General features: G+C 35.4%; 1 protein-coding gene across 1 annotated transcript in view; it reads right to left on the bottom strand.

Moving 5' to 3' along the window:
• The window catches only part of LOC106879080 (phosphoribosylformylglycinamidine synthase), a 43,232-nt gene continuing 20,387 nt past the window's right edge, over window positions 1–22,845 (bottom strand). Inside the window, exons 11-25 of the mRNA XM_014928513.2 lie at window positions 22,048–22,271; window positions 19,503–19,619; window positions 17,005–17,136; window positions 16,169–16,273; window positions 15,095–15,220; window positions 14,633–14,813; window positions 13,081–13,164; window positions 11,379–11,534; window positions 11,057–11,173; window positions 7,771–7,919; window positions 6,630–6,837; window positions 4,769–4,981; window positions 2,653–2,811; window positions 690–857; window positions 1–450 (exon numbers count right to left, since the gene is read on the bottom strand). Of these exons, the coding sequence (XP_014783999.1) occupies window positions 140–450; window positions 690–857; window positions 2,653–2,811; window positions 4,769–4,981; window positions 6,630–6,837; window positions 7,771–7,919; window positions 11,057–11,173; window positions 11,379–11,534; window positions 13,081–13,164; window positions 14,633–14,813; window positions 15,095–15,220; window positions 16,169–16,273; window positions 17,005–17,136; window positions 19,503–19,619; window positions 22,048–22,271 (2,450 nt within the window). The 3' untranslated portion in view covers window positions 1–139. The remainder of the gene's footprint in view (window positions 451–689; window positions 858–2,652; window positions 2,812–4,768; window positions 4,982–6,629; window positions 6,838–7,770; window positions 7,920–11,056; window positions 11,174–11,378; window positions 11,535–13,080; window positions 13,165–14,632; window positions 14,814–15,094; window positions 15,221–16,168; window positions 16,274–17,004; window positions 17,137–19,502; window positions 19,620–22,047; window positions 22,272–22,845) is intronic.

Below are 22,845 nucleotides of genomic sequence, written 5' to 3'. Positions count from 1 at the left end.
TCAAAGTAAAGTATTATTGCTTTATTTCATATCAAAAGAATTATTATAAAAATTAGAGTTGAAAATTTTTTAACCAAATTTCAGAGCTGAAATTTATAGATAGGAAAAATTTTATAAAATGGTATTTAAAAATTTTTTTTTATTGAATTGTCTTACACCAGTTATAAGCATTGGCAAATAATTTCAACCATGGTGTAACTTGGAGATCATCACACATATTTAGTGGCAACCAAGGACATTGCCATGCCAGAAAGCACCGTTCTGGGTGAGGCATAATAGCTACATGGCGGCCATTTTCTGAGCAGACAGCAGCAACTCCATCTGGTGAGCCATTGGGATTGAATGGATATTCTGATGTTGGTATCCCATCATCATTAACATAGTGAAGAGGGATTAAATGTTTGTCTTTCAGATTTCTGTATAGAGAGTCTGATTTAAATTGCATCTTACCTAAAATATGAAATAATAATTAATATTGTAATCACTAGTGCTTACAAATAAAAGATTAGATGAATAATGTTAAAAAATTCATTAATTTTATTTACATCATAAGAATTTAGAATATGCTTGCATAACACTCAGATGAGAAGTTACAAATCCTGTAATTCCTAACCCAAGAAAAAAGATTAGGAAAGATTACAACTATTGCACACATCTCCAGAACTTTATAAGAAAACAAAATTACTTACCTTCACCATGTGAAACCCATATTCCAAAAACTGTTCCAGCCATTCCTTCAAACATAATTGCAGGGCTTTCTGACACCTTTGCAGTCACAAAACGTGATTCAAATCTCTCAGAATCGTTTGCATCCAAAAACAGCCCTCCAGATGTTACACTATGATCTAATGGGAGAACTACATTATTAATTTTTTGTTTAAGAAAAAAAAATCATTCAGGATTAGAGGAAATATTAATTGGATTACAGAAATGATCAACAGAATTCCTAAAACAGGATAGTTAAATTTTTAATCTGCATTAGACATATGCCATTCCAAAAATTCAAAACTAACTCTACTGATCATCTTGCCTGCTTTTTCAATCACCCCTTTTTAACTATAGAAGCACCAAAACATGAAGGACAAATAAATTGATGGAACACGTCCAAATTTAGTTTTAAATATTAAAAGTCATGAACACTTTAGCTTCTCCATCAGAGGAGGAGATAAAAAGCTCATGACTTTTACATGGCACAAAAGCATCCAATTCTTTTCTTTTACTTCCAGTATTTTCCATGCTAGCATGAGTTAGATGTATATAACTGTAAAAGTAAATTGCTCAAACTTTTTCAACAAATACAAGTAATCAAATATAGCTCTATACTATAAGTTGGATTAGAATTGTAGTGTGTGCTGATGGCTCTCTTTGATCCAATCACAGAGCACCATCCACATGTAATCTAGACAAATTACATTAAGTATGCATTGTCTCCATGAGCAAAGACCTCAAAATGTCCTACATTGTAGGCTTGGCAATCTAGTCATTTTCAATACCACGCAAAAACATTCTATGTCATGAGCTTTTGTACACTCCACATACATAAAAGTTCCATGAAAGACTTCTTTTTCAGAAAAAAAAGAATTTTAAAAAATATTTTCAGAGCTACTTACATAATAGCTAAAGAAAAAGAATTTATTAACAATTCATGACAAACAGATAGACATAATTCTCTTATATAGCTTTGCTCTGGAATAAACTCATATAAATTTCTGGATCTTGGCTTTATGATGATCGAAGTTCAACAAATTCTAATAGTTTTAGAAAGTTAAAAATCTACAGAAAATTTGATGTCAAAAACTTGAATATAATCCATAACTGCCATTTCATGGTAAAACTATGTTTTCAATATATAAATACACCTTGGTTTAACAAATTTGTTCATTCTCATAACAGTTGTCAAAATAACACTAATACGTAAATTAGCAGACACAGTAAACTAAGTCAAATTTTTTATTTAGCTATAAGTCATTTCTTCTTGACATCATGGCATTGAACAAATTAAGTCATGGGTTTATAAATATCTGAAACTACCTGAAATATTTTTTATGAAGCTACTTGAAATTTAACCTTTTAACATTCAAATTATTCGGTCAAATGCAATGTTTATTTATTCACATTTTTTTATTATTAGTCATGCATTATCTCACAGCTTCAAGATTTTAATGATGTGATTTGTTCATTTTTAGAACAAAATTGTAGTATAAGTGTGGAATGCCAGAACTGGCCAATTTGAACAAAAACCAAGTAGAATATTTGGGTTAGACATGGCCAGTTTAAAAACTAAAGGGTTAAAGTATATCTTCCAAGTTGTAATCTTTATCAAGTCTATGTTTTAAGCATATAATTAATTATAGCTCACTGGAATGAACATTTATAATGATTTTTGTTATTTGAAACAATGAAATATTTTAATACATTTGAAATAATCAAAAATAGGTGAAAGTTGCTAGTTTAGAGCAGCAAAGGCTGTTGTGTTGTAGAGATAGAATAGGAAAAGAGAAGAAACAAACTAAACAGAAATGGAAACATTTTCTTTTTCTGAGAGAAAATTTGAAAAAACCCATTTGTCTAAAATGTGAAGATTCACTTTTCTTCATGGCATACAAACTTATTGAATTTTGTGGGTTTCAAAAATAAAAACAAACTGCTCACCTGTAGTGATAGAGTCGTCTTGGTAAGGAGCAACCCAGCCTAGAAGAGACATGAGTTGACAACCATTACACACTCCAAAACTAAAAGTATCATCTCGATCAAAGAATTTCTTGAATTCTTCTTTCACATTTTTATTGAACATGGCAGTTGCTGCCCAGCCTGAAAAAGAACAAACGGAAATATATTTTCTTTTAGCTTTTACACCAGAAAACCTACATCTATACTACAAAATCATTCATGTATATATAATAGGAAATAGATAAAAATCAATTAGTTAATACAATCAATTATTTAATCAGGAACAAACTTTCATTACTGGTCCTTCATAATATATCAACAAAAGTGAAAACTTCCTCATTATTAAAAATTGGTACACCATATTTTTTCAGTACACCTTACTGAAACTGTAGACTTCACTACCATATATATGGATTTGTATCTACATCATTCTTTATTTGCCTACACCTCATTTTATTCATATCTTATTTATTCTTAAAGTATTTGGACAATATAACAGGAGAGCTGGATTTGATTATGCAAATATTTATTTGCATAATCAGGTGATATTAATGAGCAATGAGCGTAAAGTGACAAAGTGCTAGGTGTTGCCAGAATACTCACAAGGAAAGACATGGGAAAAAGTTGTACATCCAGATCTTAAGATATGAAGACATGACAAAAGGTAAAGGCAATTAGTGATACACTAAATTGCAGACCTGTCAAACCCATGCTAGTATGGAGACATAGACATTAAAATATTGAATGATGATGTTGTACAAAATAGAAATTAGGTCAAGAGTGAGCTTTCTCTTTACTTGAATATAATTAAGCAATTATGTCATGTTTTGTATCATTACGTAATTTAGTGAAATGAGCAGATTGGCAGAATTGTTAGCATCTCAGACAAAATGCATTGTGGTATTTGTTCTCTTGACATTTTATGTTCAAATATTGTTAATGTCAACTTTGCCACTCCTCTTCTCAGGGTCAATAAAACAAGTATCAGTCAAGTACTGAGATCAGTTATGTTGACACCAGTACTTATGTCTATATTAGAAACAATTAGCTATTCTAGTTAATCGGAGAAAGTTTGCAAATGTTTGTTTAAAATCTACAACGATATACATCAGAACCAATTCCTTTACACAACTGTAAGAAAACAAATTAACTTTAGCTTCTAAATTTTAATTTTAATACATTTTATCTTTTCTTTTTTCAAATAAAAAATACTTTGTATAACAGAGAGGTACTTGCATAGCAAGAGACCTGACCTGAGATCGTGTGCTGAAACATAAACAATTGCAGTGTGGAAGGTGTTTATAAGCCATTTAAGAAACACACAAAAACCATTAGATTCACTTCAACATTTAGATTTAATTTGCCAATATATTTTCGTCGCTTTGAGACTGTGACCTGTTCACTGACTAAATTCCGTGCTGCATGCTGCAAATATTTTATATCTTTTTCTATGAAAAGAACTAATTTTATTGAGATATTTTATATTGGTTACTCTATAAATATTTTATATTGAAACCTTGACCAAGTGTATTTTTATTATAGCTCCATACTAACCAAAGCCTTGTGAGTGGATTTGGCAGATGGACACTGAAGAAGAGTATTGTGTGCATGTCTGTGTGTGTGTGAGTGTACATGCACATTTGTATGTGTGTGTACATGCATGTGTGTATGTGTGTGTACATGCATGTGTGTATGTGTGTGTTTAAGTGTCTCTTTGTCTGAATAACATATGACTGTCTTAAATGAACATCACCACCATATAAACTGTGTCCTTCTTCCAAACTTCCATGAAAACATGTCTGGCCAAGGGGAAATATTACCTTACTTAGAAACTGGTGAGTGTTGGTGACGTAGAAAAATCTGCCTCAACAAATTTCATCCAACCCATGCAAGCATGGAAAAATAGATATTAAAATGATGATGATGATGAAAGCAAAGATTTTATATTACTTTTATAATTTTTTTATTTTAGAATAATCTAAAATTTGATACTATCTTTTAAAGGGAGATAAAATGTTTCGAGTTTGTATTGAGCAAGTGAACAATCAAACTTCAAATACATGAAGAACAAATTTTGTAAAATTTTAGGTTTCATTACCTTTGGCTGAGCCACACACATCTGCATAACTGAAACCTCCAGCAAAAGCTATGCCACGGAATTGATCCAGTGTTATATTGCCAGAACACAAATCTTGCATGTTGACATCCCAAGTTTGAAAACCAACATAATGGAACGCTGCTGCCATTTCACGATCTCCATTACTTCCTTCTTCCCGAATGATTGCAATACTGGGACTATGCTGTGGTAAAACTGGTGAAGAAAATTATTATACTTTGGAAGTTAATCAAGTGAAAAATAAATCTACTTAAAACAATATCAGGGTTAGATTTATATTAATAATTACACATGTAATACTAATTTTTCCGCAGCATGTGTAAGGACTTTCGAGTGAGATCGTTGCCAGTGCCCCTGGACTGGCTCTTGTGCGGATGGCACATAAAATACACCATTTTAAGCGTGGCCGTTGCCAGTACCGCCTGACTGGCCTTCGTGCTGGTGACACGTAAAAGCACCCACTACACTCTCGGAGTGGTTGGCGTTAGGGAAGAGCATCCAGCTGTAGAAACTCTGCCAAATCAGATTGGAGCCTGGTGTAGCCATCTGGATCACCAGTCCTCAGTCAAATCGTCCAACCCATGCTAGCATGGAAAGCGGACGTTAAACGATGATGATGATGATGATGAAGGCCCTCTGAAAATTTATAAACTGTAAACGATACTGAATATTTTGGGGTTATCAGGTAAATTCATTTTCTTTTTTTCATTTACCTTAATCCTTTCCAATGTTATTTGACTTAACATGAAAATGATTTTTATCATAGTGTGGTTTGATTTTTGAAGATCTGTTTTCCCTCTATAACTTTTGCTTATTTTTTTGAAATTTGAATGAATTTTACCTCTTTTCAGACATATGACGATGGAATGCCAATTAGAAAAAAAACAAATGAATTTATCTATCAATCCAATATATGCACTATTTTAAGATTCAAAAGAACAAGATTGCTGGAAGAACAAAAAGACAAATTCATTGCTTGCCAGATGACCAGACATTTATCCATCTCAAATTGGTTATAAATGGCTTTCGTTTATTTTAACTGAACTATTCTATCTTCAAAAGAAGATTCACCAAACACTTCTGCTAAATAGCAAAAGGCTATTCTAAAAATATAAAACAGAGTGAAGTGTCCTACATTGGTTTGATGTTTGCAACGAGAGATACCACATGAATCAAATTGTGGGCCTACTGTACACTTTTTTGTCTCAAATTCATTATAATATGTCAGTACTGCCTGACTTACCTTCGTACCAGTGGCATGTAAAAGCACCCACTACACTCTCGGAGTGGTTGGCGTTAGAAAGGGCATCCAGCTGTAGAAACTCTGCCAAATCAGATTGGAGCCTGGTGTAGCCATCTGGTTCACCAGTCCTCAGTCAAATCGTCCAGCCCATGCTAGCATGGAAAGCGGACGTTAAACGACGATGATGATGATGATGATTGGGTTGGTGCATAATTATTGCAGCTTTTTTCAACAAATTTTATTCAACAAAAACAATAACAACATGTAACGAAAACAGCTTTAATTGATTATTCTGGAGCATATTCACCATCTACTTCAATTACTGCTTCTCATTTGCTTGGCAGACGGTCAGACCATCATTTAAAGATGTTTTTGTTAAATATTGCTATTGTTTTTTGTTGAATAAAATTTGTTGAAAAAAAGCCGGAATAATTATGCCCCAACCCAATAAGATCATTTACATTTTTAATGTTTCATAAACAGTTCATTCATAATATAAATTCTTTTTCTGAAAAAATTATGAAGATCATATGGCAACAGTCCTTTGAATGAAACAAGTAAAAAGGAACATCATTTACATGACCAAGTATCCATACTTACTAAATGAGTGAGGATTGTACAGTTGACTAAGATCATAATTAAAGGTGTATGGTGGTTCCTTTCTCAATCTGAAACTTTTTCTTTCAGCCTCAGTACAGGCAATAGTAGTCTGTCTTTTTTCAAGCTGGTAACTTGTCTCCTCCCAGATGTCACGCAGATCAGCTAATTTCATGTTCAATAATTCTTGGTTTGATACAGAAACTGTCACCTGAGTTAATTAAAAACGAAATAGAATAATGATAATTATACAAATGGCAATCAATGTAATTGGTTGTTGTTATCCTTGTTGCTGTCATTGTCATCATAATCCTTTCAATATGCATTTTCCCAAGTTGGCATGAGCTGAATGTATTTGCAGTATGTAAAAACCATCATATTTTGAAATAGTCAGGTTAAAGAATGATGATGGCTGGATAACAAGTGAAATGGTTCCAGTTGATAGGAAGGATAAGTGGTATCAGGGAAAAGCTGGTGAAATATGAAGTTCAGCTCAGATGAAATGATGGGAGGTGGTGCAGTTTGTGTGCATGCACACATACACAGGCTGTGCTTCTAGATTTCAGTTTCTCAAGCCCTCTCCATGAGAACCCTATATCAGTAGTCATCCTGATCCCTTGTCGTCTTCTCTGCGAGGGTTCTAAGATCAGTTTTCACCACTTTGTCCCATATCTTCTCGGGTCTCACCCTTCTCTCAGTTCCACCCACATTAAGTGATCAGCATTATTTATACAGCTTTCCTCATCCACACCAGTACAGTCTTCTTTCTTGCACACTAAATCTGAATACTCTCATGTTAGTGTGTGTGTGTGTGTGTATATGAGCCAAATATATATGAGTGTGTGTGTGTGTGTGTGTGTGTGTGTGTGAGTGAGTGAGTATGTATGTCAGTATTTTCTTGTCTTTACATGATAATTGGAAAATCATTGTCACTGTCATACAAGCAGAGTCATTCATTTCCAATATTCTGTGCGAGCATGTCTGACCATGGAGGAAATATTACCATGCTTAGAAACAGGTGGGTGTTGGCATGTGGCCGTAAAAAATCTGTGTCAATTAACCTTGGAAAAGTAGACTTTAAAACAATGATGATGACGACAACAACGACTTCCTGAGGATATCGAGTAAGACAACAGCAACTTACCTGAGGCACATTTTCCTCAGAACAGTAACCAATAATAGAACAAGGCACTCCAGCTTCTTTGTATCGAGATATTACCATTTGCTGGTTATCGTCTCTCAATTCTAAAATTAGCCCAAGTTCCTCAGCAAACAGCAACTCAAGAGGAGGATCTAGAAGCAATGAAAATAATATGATCTACAAATAAAATTCTCTTGGGATGGTGAATAGCCATAAGAAATGTCTTTAAAACTTTTATTACAACAACAACAACAACAAGGGTAGCAGTGGCAGTGATGGTGACGATGATAACAACAACTACAACAATGGTTTCTAATTTAAGCACAAGACCAGTAATTCTGCAGGGAAGAGTTAGCTGATACCGTTGACCCCAGTACTCAACTGATATTTTATTGACCTCAAAGGGATGAAAGGCACAGCTGACCTTGATGGCATCTGAAATCAAAATGTAAAGAGCTGAAATACTGCAAGGCGTTTTGTCTGCCACAACACTACTGATATCACCAGTCTATTTAATGGCTGTACGGTGGATTGGATTCAATGCCATTATTTCACAGAGTATTAAAACAAGAAATGAACAATTACACCCTTGATGTTTTAGATATGACCAAAATCCAGCAGAATCTCTTTGGATGTACTTTCAAATCCAGAACACTGATCAGTTTTGAGGCCTCTCTGACCTGGCAGCATTTCAGCTCACCTCCTTCTGTCTGCAACAAGCTTTTGAGGTATAAAATAGCATCTGAGTAAGAATGTGTAAGTAGAACGAGGAACCAGAAATATAGTAATTTATACTTCATAAGTGTAGCCAGCTCACTAATCCATATCTTTACTTCATTGGACACTAAAAACCCTGCTTGCGAAGACCTGTTGAGGCAAGTGAATTTGAAATTGAAATCTGTAATCGAAATCAAACCGAATCCGACGAATGGCACCCATGCCAACCTCTCCTTCATTGGACACTAAACTCTGCTTGCGAAGACCTGTTGGGGCAAGTGAAATCGTAATTAAACCATACTCGATGACTGGTCACTGCGCCAGTGGAGCACTAACAGCACTGTCGAGCGTGTTCATTGCCAGAGCAGCTGCCTGGCTTCCGTGCTAGTGGCCCGTAAATAGCACCATTAGAGCGTAATCGGGCATGTTAGAAAATCATTCGAGCGAGGTCGTTGCCAGTGCCGCTGGACTGGCTCCCATGCAGGTGGCACGTAAAAAACACCTTTTTGAGCGTGACCGTTGCCAGTACCGTGTGACTGGCCCTCGTGCCGGTGGCATGTAAAAGCACCCACTACACTCAGAGTGGTTGGCGTTAGGAAGGGCATCCAGCTGTAGTAACTCTGCCAGATCAGATTGGAGCCTGGTGCAGCCTTCTGGCTTGCCAGTCCTCAATCAAATCGTCCGGCCCATGCTAGCATGGAAAGCGGACGTTAAACGCTGATGATGATGATGATGATGTGCAGCCTCACCAAATGCTGGTTTGCAAAAGTTATAGAGTTCTATCACTGCTTTAGCAACTCTAGTGATGATATATTTGCCAAGCAAATAAATATATTAATGGTCCTGTCTTATAAATGAAGCCAAGGAGCTTGACACTAAAGTCGAAAGAGTTAAGTTTGGAAAGGTTTGTGATATACGAGACTGTCTATATTTTTAAATACTGATTAAGGAAGTGACTAAGAACGTAAAATTTTTTTTTGAAAGGTGAGTGAATTTTAACATTGACCCAACTTTGACAATGCAATTCTAATGAGAGACTAGGTGAAGCATCTGCTCCCTACTAGTAGGCAACTGCTAAATGAAGAAATTTCTCTAGAAGCCATACTAGGATGGTAGATGAGAATTTGATGATTTTAAGGAGAGAAACAATTTATTATTATTATGTTGTTATTCCAGTGATTTCATTTGCTAATCAACTTTTTCATTCCTTTCATTCCAGAGTGCAAACCTCCTTTTGGTTGAACTAGCTATTCATTCTATCAGTGTCAATACTTAAACGTTTGTCAAGTACTATGCCTTCACTCCAAATTTGTGAAAACATGCCAATCTATCACAAGATTAGTCAGTTTTTTTACTTTATTCTTATTTTTTTCTGAAGAACACATGGCCTTTACTGGCTCTTTTAGGTTCTAGACTGGCCCTCGTGCCAGTGGCACGTAAAAAGCACCCACTACACTCTCAGAGTGGTTGGCGTTGGGAAGGGCATCCAGCTGTAGAAACTCTGCCAGATTGGAGCCTGGTGCAGCCATCTGGTTCGCCAGTCCCCAGTCAAATCGTCCAACCCATGCTAGCATGGAAAGTGGATGTTAAATGATGATGATAAGCCAAGATAGTGACATGATCTTGCTGTTGTTAATAGTTTAGTTTCAGGTTAATAGTTAAGGGAGACTCACAAGCTTGGAGGTTTTTTTTCTGATGGTACAGTTATAGCAAAGAAGGGTTTGGCTAAGTATTTAGCTCGGGAACTTGTTAAGCACGATACAGTTAGGGCAACAAAGGAAAGATACATTGAATGGTGAAGATAGAAATCTCATGGAATTACCAAGTTCAAAGTAAAAATGTCCATAACAATAGGGTTGTGGGTGTCATAAGTGATAAAACTTGAAGGATGCAACGCTAAGCCACCCACTGCAGCTGCTTATGTTAATGTTGACTTCTAAAATATAGAATATTTTTATTTATATTTATGCTATAGTGGAATGTAAAATTGATATTTGCAAACACACACATCTAAACTGATGTTTCAATAATATAAAATCTAATATTAAGATTAATCATGGCATAACAACACGTAAACATTTAAACAAAATTTAAACAACATTATATTTTAGATTTTACCTGTACTTACCTGTAATTCTGAGATAAAATCCATACATTTAAGAAATAACCTTTTGCTGTGTTTGAAACACCACTTTAATACATTTATTAATATAATAAAAAATGGTTTTAACCAGTTTAACCCCTTAGCATTCAGATTAATCTGTTAAATATAATGCTTGTTTATTCACATTGTTTTGAATTAATCATGCATTATCTCATAAGATCTCATAGATTTCAACTATGTGTTTGGTTATTTTTAGAAGGACATTGTAAGGGAATTATGAAAGGCTGGATCTAGCCAGTTTGACCATAACACATGTAGAATATTTTGGTCAGATATGGCCAGTTTAAATGCTAAAGGGTTAAACTTATGAATGCTGTAGGATCTAATCACAACACTTAGCTGTATATTTTAGTGAGAAATATTAATGATAAGGTCAAACAGAACAATTTTTATTAACCAAGTACTTACCATTTGCAGTATTTTCAAAATGAAGGTGCATGCTACAGTTACCAGCAAAAGCCATCTCCAAGGCACATGTAATTAAACCACCATCACTAATATCATGCCCAGAGGAAATTAATTTATCTGTAAGACAATTTACAAATATTCATTAATGATACAGTAAACCAATGAAAATAAAATTCTGTTGAAATGAAAAAAATATGACAGTTACAAACAATGTCGTGATTTTATTATTGCAAGGAAGTATGTCCAGTTATAAAAGGAGAACTAAAAAAGAAAAGTTTAAAATAAGATCATTCATGAATAGAAATAGAAAGACAAAAAATACCTGATATACATTGTTGAGTTACATCAAACATTGATTTGAATATATCTGGTCTTTCAAGATCAGGAACATCCTTGCCCAGTTGTTTAAAGCACTGTGCTAGGGCTGATCCACCAATTCTGTGTTGACCACAGCTAGGATCAACATGGAGTAAAATTCCTGGATAAAGATAATTTAAAAAGTATTATTATTATTATTATTGAGTGAAAGAGCAGTGCATGCCATCAAAGTGACACTGGGGTAAAATATACGAAGCCCATTATACCCATCATGACTACTTGTCTGATAAGGGTACACCAGGCACATGCATCATAACCATATGTGCACGACATGGTGATCTCATATCAAGATAAACAGTGCATGACCTTGCAGGTGGGGCCCAGTTAGAATTTTCTTCAGGTTAAGTAGCCCATCCCGCTCAAAAGGTCCCTGAATAAGGTTTGTTTAAGGATGTTGAGCAAAACATGAGCTTACAGGGAATAAGTCCAGGGGTCAATTTCTTTGACTAAAGGGTTTGTGCTCCAGCATGGCCACCATCAAATGACTGAAACAAGTAAAAGAATAAAAGAATACCAGCAAAACGTTCCGTACCCCTAAACCAAGGAGGTTCTTTGAATATGTATTTTAAGGTTAAATAGTAATTCCGTTTACGTTTGTGTAACTGAGATATTTTGGTTGGATTATAGAGTCATTGGTGTTACATTACTTTCTATATTCTGTAACTGTCACAATATACTTTACTAGGCCCGAAATTTTTGTGGGGAGGGGGTGCCAGTTGATTAGATCGACCCCAGTACACAACTGGTACTTAATTTATCGACCCTGAAAGGACGAAAAGCAAAGTCGACCTTGGCAGAATTTGAACTCAGAACATAAAGGCAGACAGTCATAATACACAAACATTTCTCAGGCACCAGGACACTCTTTACAGATACTTACATTTTTTTATGTTTTCCATGAATTTTTCACAGGTCCAGTTAGTTGTTGTTGTTGTTGTTATTATTATTATTATTATTATTATTATTATTATTATTATTATTATTATTATTATTATTATTATTATTATTATTATTATTATTATTATTATTATTATTATTATTATTATTATTATTATTATTATTATTATTATTATTATTATTATGGCAGCAAGCTGGCAGAATCATTAGCATGCTGGACAGAATGCTTAGCAGCATTTTATCCATCTTCACGTTCTGAGTTCAAATTCCACCGAGGTCGACTCTGCCTTTTATCCTTTTGGGGGCTGATAACTTAAGTACCAGTGAAACACTGAGGCCGATGTAATCAACTAGTTCCCTCCCCACAAATTTCAGGCCTTGTGCCTTCAGTAGAAAGGATTATTATTATTATTATTATTATTATTATTATTAAGGCAAGAAGCTGACAGAATCAATAGTACAATGGACGAAATGCATAAAGGCATGTCTTCTGGCTCTTTACGTTCTGAATTCAAAGCTTACTGAGTTCAACTTTGCCTTTCATCCTTCCCCGGTCCATAAAATAAGATACCAGCCAAGAACTAATTGCATATATCCTCCAATCAAATTTATGCCAAACATTCTTGATTAAGAGATAATTTTGCAGAAAATGGTCACCCTTTGTCCTGCAACATATTAACAGTTACAATTTTTCAAAGGCTAAAATGATTATTAACAAAATGAATAAAATGAAATGAATAAAATCTGACCTCTTCCTTGAGAACACTTCAAATCAGGGGTTAAACTCAATCTAATGTCAGGACAGCCAACGTATGTAGACACAACCAATGTCCCTGAAATATGCATTGAAAAACTTGTATTAGAAACAGCAAAAATACTTAAAATATGACATATAAAACAAAAAAATTCAAGCTTGTACTTTTGGGCATTAAATTATTTTAGGAGAAATAATTTTCCTCTATATATTATCTTACTTGATTCTAATTGGTCATTCAACCTGTGTCAAATATCAGTTAATTCTCCCAAGTTGCACCTTTGCTGTCTTAAATATACAATGGTACATTAGACAACACAGTCATTGTTATGCATAAAAAGACAGTATATTCAGAGTTAGAATGCTTTTCATTATATGCCAATACAATGAAGGCTAACCTTGAGCTAAACAAGTCATGTAAATTAGATTACATTTTTTTCCTTTAATATAAACCAAATAAAGGCAGTGTAGAATAGTAGAATCATTAGCATAGGTGCTGGAGTGGGTGTGTGGTAAGTAGCTTGCTTACCAACCACATGGTTCCGGGTTCATTCCCACTGTGTGGCACCTTGGGCAAGTGTCTTCTACTATAGCCTCGAGCCGACCAAAGCCTTGTGAGTGGATTTGGTAGATGGAAACTGAAAGAAGCTCGTCGTATATATGTATGTGTGTGTATATGTTTTTGCGTCTGTTTGTCCCCCCAACATTGCTTGACAACCGATGCTGGTGTGTTTACGTCCCGCCTGACTGGCCCTCGTGCCGGTTGCACGTAAAAGCACCCACCACACTCTCGGAGTGGTTGGCATTAGGAAGGGCATCCAGCTGTAGAAACTCTGCCAGACCAGATTGGAGCCTGGTGCAGCCATCTGGTTCGCCAGTCCTCAGTCAAATTGTCCAACCCATGCTAGCATGGAAGGCAGACGTTAAACAATGATGATGATAAAATAAGTACCAGTTGAGCACTGGGGGTCAATGTAATTGACTTACCCCTCTGCTGAAGTTGCTGGCCTTGCACCAAAATTTGAAACCAGTTTATACCAAGTGAATTTTGGTGTATATTACAATTATAATTTTTTTGAAATATTAACTTTATATTTAGAGTGTATTTTTATAATGGCTTTTGTCAAAGGAGAAAGAATAATACAATGGCCCTTTCTCAGGGCCTCCAGATTAGTTGCAGGAAAAGAGAAAAGTAACTTCATATCAGAGGCTTTTGGTCTAGAACAACAACAACTATGTTCACCAACCAACGTATTTTAAAATTGATTGCAATAATATATAACAGGTGTCACAAAAATTGAAATAACAGACAGATGGATAGACTGAGTGTTAGATGGACAGATGGGTATATGACCAAAGGGGAGCAGATGATAGACAGGCATAGATTGCAAATAACAAATCTGTTATGTAAATGGGTGGTACGTAAAAGCACCCACTTACACACTCAGAGTGGTTGGCATTAGGAAGAGAATCCAGCTGTACAAACCATGCCAATACATTAATTCAACTATATTTCATGGTTAAAGCATGTAAAATAAAACAGTTACCTGGAGCTTTTATAGTTTGTGAACCAACTCTAGCAGCCATGCTGAGTGAGTCTTTTCCACCATCAACTGCAATACCAAGCTGCTTCATAATGTCACACATTGATTTGCAGGCATCATAGAGAGCAGCACCTTCTCCTGCCAACTTTGCAGCCCACATCCAGTTACTACTACACTTAACATCCTGCAACAAAGAAAGTAAGCAATTCAGTGTGACATAATATTTACTACTCAACATGTATTTAGACAATTCATCATTTAAACTGAAGCATTAGCAAAAAACTAATTATGTATAATTGCATTATGCTGGGCTTCAAGCATTGTGCATCATGGCAATGAATACATACATACATACATACTCACATACATACACTATGTATAATACATTTCAGTTATTTACTGAGTCATTGAACATCAAAATCTTAAGTAAATATGAATACATACAGAAATATCTTTGATACAAACCTTAAGAGCAGTAACAGAAGCAAATATCAAATTGGTCAATGATTCACCAACAGACATTCGAGCTCCGCAGCATGGATTAACAAGGCCTTTGATTGGTTGTTCACCAATTGCAGTTGCTGAACCAACCTGGAAAATAGTTTTGAATAATATTTAAACAATACTAAGGAAAATATATCTAAATCGATTACATTTCTTCAGTTTCAGAAACGAAAATATATACAAAGATTATTTTTAGAGATTGAAATTCTACTTCCATTAATCTATAATTTTTGTTTTATTTCCTTTTAGAAATTCCTATAATCTTTATCAGCATAATATATAATTTATACACCAAGAAATTTCAAATTACATCACAATCAACTTTATATATTCTCAAGTTTGTGCCTTGTGAGACCACTTGCCATTATCTCTTGCAATTACAACTGTTCATCTTCTCTTTCTCTCCTCTTCCTCAACAGGGAGCAAAAGGCTTAAAGAAAAGGGTCACATTGCAACCTAGGCATATCGCTTTTCTTCTACTGTCTAGTCTGTTTTTCTATGCAGATCCTCTACCTGCACTGTCACCTCTTCTCACAGTTCAAGCCCTCGTCCACGAGCATGAAGCTGACTCCCATCTTTGCCTCTACTCCTAACTCTGCATGCTATATGGCAACCCCCAATAGTGCATGTAGCATGAAAAAAAGCATCTAGCTCATGCTGTAAAGTGGTAGGCATTACGAAAGGCACCCAGCCTTGGAAACCATGCCAAAACAGATGTTGAAGCACAATGCAGTCCTTGGACACATCAAATCCTGTCAAACTGTCCAACCCATGCCAACATGGAACACAGATGTTAAATGATGATGACTGGATTAGATAAACTACAATTTATTTCAAGTAGTCTTAAGTTATATGAGTCTTGTCCATAACATCCCAATATCTAACCTATTTCTTCTGCCACCTTTCTTCATTACTTCTGTCCCAGCTATTCTCTATCATCAACTTGTTGTAATCCTGCTCAGAGGTTATATTTTTATGTAAAGATAGCCTCTACTTTTAAAAGTACTTATAAATTAGAAAAATATAATTCATTACCGTATCAAAATAAGAAAGAGCTGTGACTGCAACATCAGAGAGGGGTGTGTGTAAATAGCCTACACATTGTTGTTGAGCAACCAGGCCAGTCACTGACCGATCCACCTGAAAAGAATAAAAGAAGTTCTAAAAACATATGGACAGAAGTCTTCTACAAAAAGTTATTGAGAAAATATTGCAAAAATAAAGAAGTTTAAAATATCATAGGAACATTGGTTTCAAATTTGGCACAAGGTCACCCAATCTCATCAATGACATGCCCTTCCCACTCTAGGCCTGCTTCAAGTCTAGGGCATATGTAATTGCAAAAGACAATGAAAAGATCTTGGTAAACCAATCTGATAGATTGACTGACCAAATGTTTAATCAAATAACTAGTTAGTTAATTTGTTAAATGTCAACGAACTGACTAAGAATAATAAAAAAAAAAGTGAAATAAAACCAGTGCATGTGTTTATTACTGGCATAATGACCCTCCCAAAACTGTTTTGTTTTCCTTTTAGTGATATTTTTCAAAGATTTACAAAGAATGGATCATTTATTCACTGGAAACATGATAATAATTTTAGATCCAGATTTACAGAGGAGGTTTGAAATCGAAGTTTTTAAAATTGAATTCATACTATTCCAAAGAGAATTAGCAATTAAATGAAATCAAATGAAATGACAACAATCATGACAAAGCTCACTAAGAACCTGCATCTATGTCACAGTGTTTGCCATGCAAATTCTATATATTAGAAGATTAATTTGAATTACCATTTCAAATGATATAATATTGATGTGTGAGTCATAGTTTGGCAATGAAAAGTTAGATGAGAAAACAATGATGAAACCTTGTTTGTGAGATATCGTTTGCTTGCAACGGCTGGGAGTCGTAAAACCCTCTCCAAGGACTCTCTCAATGTTAATTCAACAGGAATTGACAGTGGCTTTAGGTCCAACGTAAGGTGATCAAGCTTGAAATTCTATAAAACAAAAGAAAAAGTACATATTGGTTTTACATAAATATGTGTATGAGTGTATGTGTGTGTGTGTGTATGAGTGTGTGTGTGTGTGTGTGTTACATAAATACACACAAACATATATACACCTACATATCACTCATCATTCATCATTTAACGTCCGCTCTCCATGCTGGCATGGGTTAGACAGTTTGATAGGAGTTGATGAATCAGAAAACTGCACCAGGTTCCAGTCTGATTTGGCACGGCTTTTACGGCTGGATGCCCTTCCTAAGGCCAACTGCTCCAGAAGTGTAAAGGGTGCTTTTATGTGCCACCAACATGAGTGCCATTTACATGACACCAGCAACCACTGCTACTATGATTCACAGACAGGTGCCCTTTATATGGCACCAGCAATGATCATATCTACAAAACATAGGTGCCATTTACATGGCACCGGCAGTGACCACAACAACTATGACATGTGACCTGATCAATAAGTATCCGGATTGTTGCAATAGTAATGAAGCCAAAGCCCGCTGACTGAAGATGCTTGGCATAAATTGACCTTCAACTCTGCTGTACATGCACACTAAACTTTAACATTCTAGCTCACTTCTACTATTTACAGCAATGCTTGGAAGTAACATGTGTAGGGTGTGTTTCTCGCATTGACCATGACAGAGAAAGTTGAGCAGAGAATCTGCATCAAATTTTGCCAAAAGCTTGATGATACCAGCTCAGAGGCCTATGCAAAGTTTCCAAAAAGTTTTCATTGTTCTTGACACAATCAAAGAGATTTTGTGCAACTGTTTTTTTTTGTTTTTTGTTTTTTAATTCTATTGGTCTTTTCACCAAACTGTTTAATTACAGGGACAGAAACAAACCAGCATTTGCTGTCAAATAACGATGGAGGACAAACCTAAAGACGCACACACACGCATGACAGGCAACTTCCAGTTACTGTATACCAAATCCCAAATCTACTCCCAAAACTATAGCTATAGTATAAGACACTTGCCCAAGATGACAAGCAGAAGGACTGAACCCAGAACCATGTAGTGGAAGCAAACTTCTTTCCGCACAGCCACGCTTGCACCAATACATACATACTTACATACATACATACATATATACATACATACACACATACATACATACATACATACACACACACATATATACATACATACATACATTCATACATACATACATACATACACACATTAATTCTATAACAACAAAATTAAGCACTTCTCTTCTTAATCCAGTTTGTTTGCTCAATTAATTGACTGACTGGTTGGGTGCCAATTCTGATTTCCTCAGAAACTACTGAATTTTGGAGATTCAAATATTTTATCAATCAATAATTATACTAAGTGAAGTAATTTATCTATTTTTCTATTTTGAAAATGTGCTTTTTAGTACAAAAATTTAGATAATTCCTTAGAGTGATAATTTATAAGCAAAACTAAACCAGTTAAATGGAAACTAAACACAATAAAGATATGGGTTAAATGAAGAATAAAATCACTTACACAAAACACAAAAGAAATATATTCACACACATGCCAAAACAGACAATTAGAGCCTAGTGCAGCCCTTCAGCTTGCCAGCTCCTGTCAAATTGTCTAACCCATGCCAGCATAGAAAACAGACGTTAAATGATGGTGGTGGTGGTGGTGGTGGTGACATAGTTACATAGTAACAGCATTTCTTTTAGTTATTGATGACTACAATCAATAAGTGGTACAAATATGAGCTCATATGTAAAGATAAAGTTGGTTAATTGGCAGGTACATTATTGTTACAATGCTACTTCCTCATCATTACTTTCGTATCTGAGCTGCATAACCATAAATGTCATCACTATGTGAGTCCATACGCCTTTCATCAAATACTGTATCCCCACTCTATGAAGGGGGTCTTCTTGTCTTACATGTTACTTAGTAGAGACCAAGCAAAAAAAAGCACCCAGTACACTTTGTAAAGTGACTGTTGTTGGGAAGGTCGTCCAGCCAAAGAAATCTTGCCAAATGAGGACAATGGAGACCAGCACATCCCTCAAACTGGCTGGATTTTGTCAAATGTCCAACCCAAACAAGCATGGAGCACATATCTTAAATGATGATGGTGATGGTGATTGTGGTGGTGGTGGTGGTGACGATGATGATGATGATTGGAATAACTGTTTAATGAGATGGGTTGTCTTCAGCTCAGTCTGAGGACTCAAGCTTTTCTTATGAAAAAGTAAATAAGAACCACCCACACAAAGAATGAAAAAAAAAGATGAGAGAAGAAAGAATTAAGATGATAAACTAAGGAGAGGAAAACAACTCAGATAGAAAAATGAACAACATATTAAGAAGTAACTGAAAGTAAAATACCTTTTGTGGCATAGAACCAAGAACGTGTTTTAAATCTAGATTTACTGGTAAAATATCTTTAAAACGTTTGGGATCTGAACAACCATCTGAAGTACTAGAAAAGCCATTTAACTTGATCTGAAAGAGAAACACAAAAACGTTAAGGCAGTTGCAATATTTTGTAATATGGTTTAATAAAAACAATCTATCATTTTGAAATTAAAATAACTCTTGTGTTATCAAAACAGCATTTTTTCAATTTTGCATTTTATGTTAATAATTTTAGTTTTTCAAGTAAATATATTATCATATACAATAAACCATGAACATATACAAGCAGACAATAAAACAAATTTGTTTCACTCAATTCAGAATTTAGTGAGAGGTTTTTACAATAGCTCTATATTCATTTTACATAGAAGCAAAATGACTAAGTGGCTAAAAAAAAGCATAGAACTACAAAGGTTTGTTAATTTGAATACACTACAAATATTTTATTGTTTGTGGGTAAGATAAATTATTCTATATTGCTCAGTTTATCAAGTTTTTGAAAATAGATATCATGAAAATATCACCAGCAATATACAGCTATTGTATCTAAAAAATTTATATCTCATCTGCTTCATATCATAAAACCAGAGTGAAGCATTGTATCTATCTGAGACTAAGAAAACTGACTATTTACTTTTAATTTTCAGTTGTGCAAGTCCCACATAATCCCAGGCTTATTTTATCGATGCATATTTATCTCATCTTCAAGAAAAGTAATCTGACAAAGCACACCAGCTGTCAACCTAAAAGTCTTTTAATGTCCAAATGATTTTGCTTTTTAAGTCAGTCAGAAGAATAGTGGCAACTCTCATGTCATCATTGTTTAACGTCTGCTTTCCATGCTGGCATGGGTTGGACGATTTGACTGAGGACTGGTGGACCAGGTGGCTGCACCAGGCTCCAATCTGATTTGGCAGAGTTTCTACAGCTGGATGCCCTTCCTAATGCCAACCACTCCGAGAGTGTAGTGGGTGCTTTTACGTGCCACTGGCACGAAGGCCAGTCAGGAGGTACTGGCAACAGCCATGCTCGAAATGGTGTATTTTACGTGCCACCCGCACAAGAGCCAGTCCAGGGGCACTGGCAACGATCTCGCTCGAATGTCTTTTCACGTGCCAGGAAGGCGACGTTGGTAACGTTCACGCTCAAATGGTGCTATTTACATGCCATTGCAATTCTGTGGGGAAAAGAGTAAGCAAAATGATTAGTGTTGGCTTTGGAAGTTGAGGAAGAACAGGAGCGACAAATGAAAACAAGGGTATTGGGTGGGTTGAAGTGAAGTAGAGAAAGTTAACAGCTAGCTTAAAGTGGTAAAAACTATTATAGAAGAGATAAGAAGAAGAAACAGCATATCTGTGAACTCGTGGCTGTAATGTGTTGGCAAGTGAATCTTTGCCAATAACTTGAATGGCTTTCTTTTTTTATGATGTCTTTGCATAGCAACAGTACCATACTAGATATGTGAGCAATACTCCAATATGGGTTGAGCTTTGAAGAGAATCAGCAACTGATTAGAGCTGACATATTTTCTGACTCTGAATAGGAGGCTTCATCTTTAAGATACAAATCTAGCAATGTTGTAGATATGAGATTGACATGAGAGCCATCAAAGATTGTAGTAACTTATGGGTTTTCATTGTGTCCTGTTCATATGTGAAGTGAGTGTATACAAAACTGTATTTTGACACCGAGAGCTACTGCATTTTGTGCTTTTAAAGGAAACTGACTTTCATGTCCCTAACAGCTCTATAATCTGTTGCAGATGTATAGTATTTCCAACATATATAATAACAATACTATGAGTTAGGCTTCTACAGTTCCATTGGATTATTTTATTGGCTTTATTCCTAGTTTGATGTAGGTTCTTTGACAACATGGAGTGAAAAGACATCTTATTCTCACTTTAGAAAGTAGAGTTTACTCTTCTTGTATCTATAGCCTCAGTAATTTTGTGTGTTTAGCTTTGTTTTTTGTTTTTTTCATTGATAAGTAATATTAATTCATCTGTACTTTAAAACTTACCAGAATTTGAAGTAGACTTTGTTAATAATCAAGATACAGTGACTAAATACTTCAACAGTGTTTGAACAAATCTATTTGTTGGACTTGGGCAACTAAAACGTAATAGTAAATAGTCAAAATTTTTCTAACTTTCAAACAGATACAGAGCTTAGCTCTGATTTCATGATGTGAAGAAGGTAAGATATAAGCCTTCTTTCAGGTAAAAATGCCTGTTTATTCTTGGTTTCATGATGCTTTGATAAGTATAAAAATTGTGGTAAAGCTAAGATAAGTGAGGGTGAAGGCCTTTGGGAATTTTATGACATCAAATTGAGAAAGTGTTTTAAATATTATTCTTTTTGCTTCAACAGCAGCTGTAGTTAGGCTTCAGATGTTTTAAGTGATAGGATGAAACTGGTTTCTTTCTACTGACATATGAAGTACATAGAGTAATTGAGATCGTAACTGAGAGATGCCACTCACTCAAACAATAACAGAAAAGATATTCCCAAACCTTTCCATCTCCAGTGACTCTGCCAACAAAACTGACAGGACATCGTTCCCGTTGACTTATTTTTTCTAGGAGCTGATGATCCTTTGGCATTAATAATAAAGCATTGGACTCTTGATATTCAGCTCCCCAAAGTTCCAAAGCACTGATGGTGGGGTCAGCCAAAATGAAATTATCAGCAAAGATTTCGGCACCAGCTGGTTCAACTAATTCTTTCAATACATTTCCTAAGTGGAAAGAAAAAAACAATAACAATTTCAAATAACCTCTAGAAAACCTAATAACTTATAATTAATAAGCAGTGTTAATTCTAGAATATTAAAAATATTTATATAGAATAATGCATAGAATAATGGCTATGTGGTTAAGAAGTTCACTTCTTAACTATGTGGTTTCAGTTTTAGTCCCACTGCATGGTACCTCAAACACAAGTGTTCAACTATAGCCCTGGGCCAAATATAGCCTTGTGAGTGGAATTGAAATAGCACCATTTGAGTGTGATCGTTACCAGTGTCGCCTTACCAGCACTTGTGCCGGTGGCACGTGAAAAGACATTCGAGCGAGGTCGTTGCCAGTGCTGCTGGACTGGCTCCTGTGCAAGTGGCACGTAAAAAACACCATTTTGAGTGTGGCTGTTGCCAGTACCCACTGACTGGCCCTCGTGCTGGTGGCACGTAAAAGCACCCACTACACTCTCAGAGTGGTTGGCGTTAGGAAGGGCATCCAGCTGTAGAAACTCTGGTAGATCAGATTGGAGCTTGGTGCAGCTTTCTGGTTCGCCAGTCCTCAGTCAAATCATCC

The sequence above is a fragment of the Octopus bimaculoides genome, chromosome 7 (genome assembly GCF_001194135.2).
Source record: "Octopus bimaculoides isolate UCB-OBI-ISO-001 chromosome 7, ASM119413v2, whole genome shotgun sequence".
Taxonomy (NCBI): domain Eukaryota; kingdom Metazoa; phylum Mollusca; class Cephalopoda; order Octopoda; family Octopodidae; genus Octopus; species Octopus bimaculoides.
The sequence above is the reverse complement of the archived record's forward strand: the minus strand, read 5'-3'. Positions and strand labels throughout refer to the sequence as shown.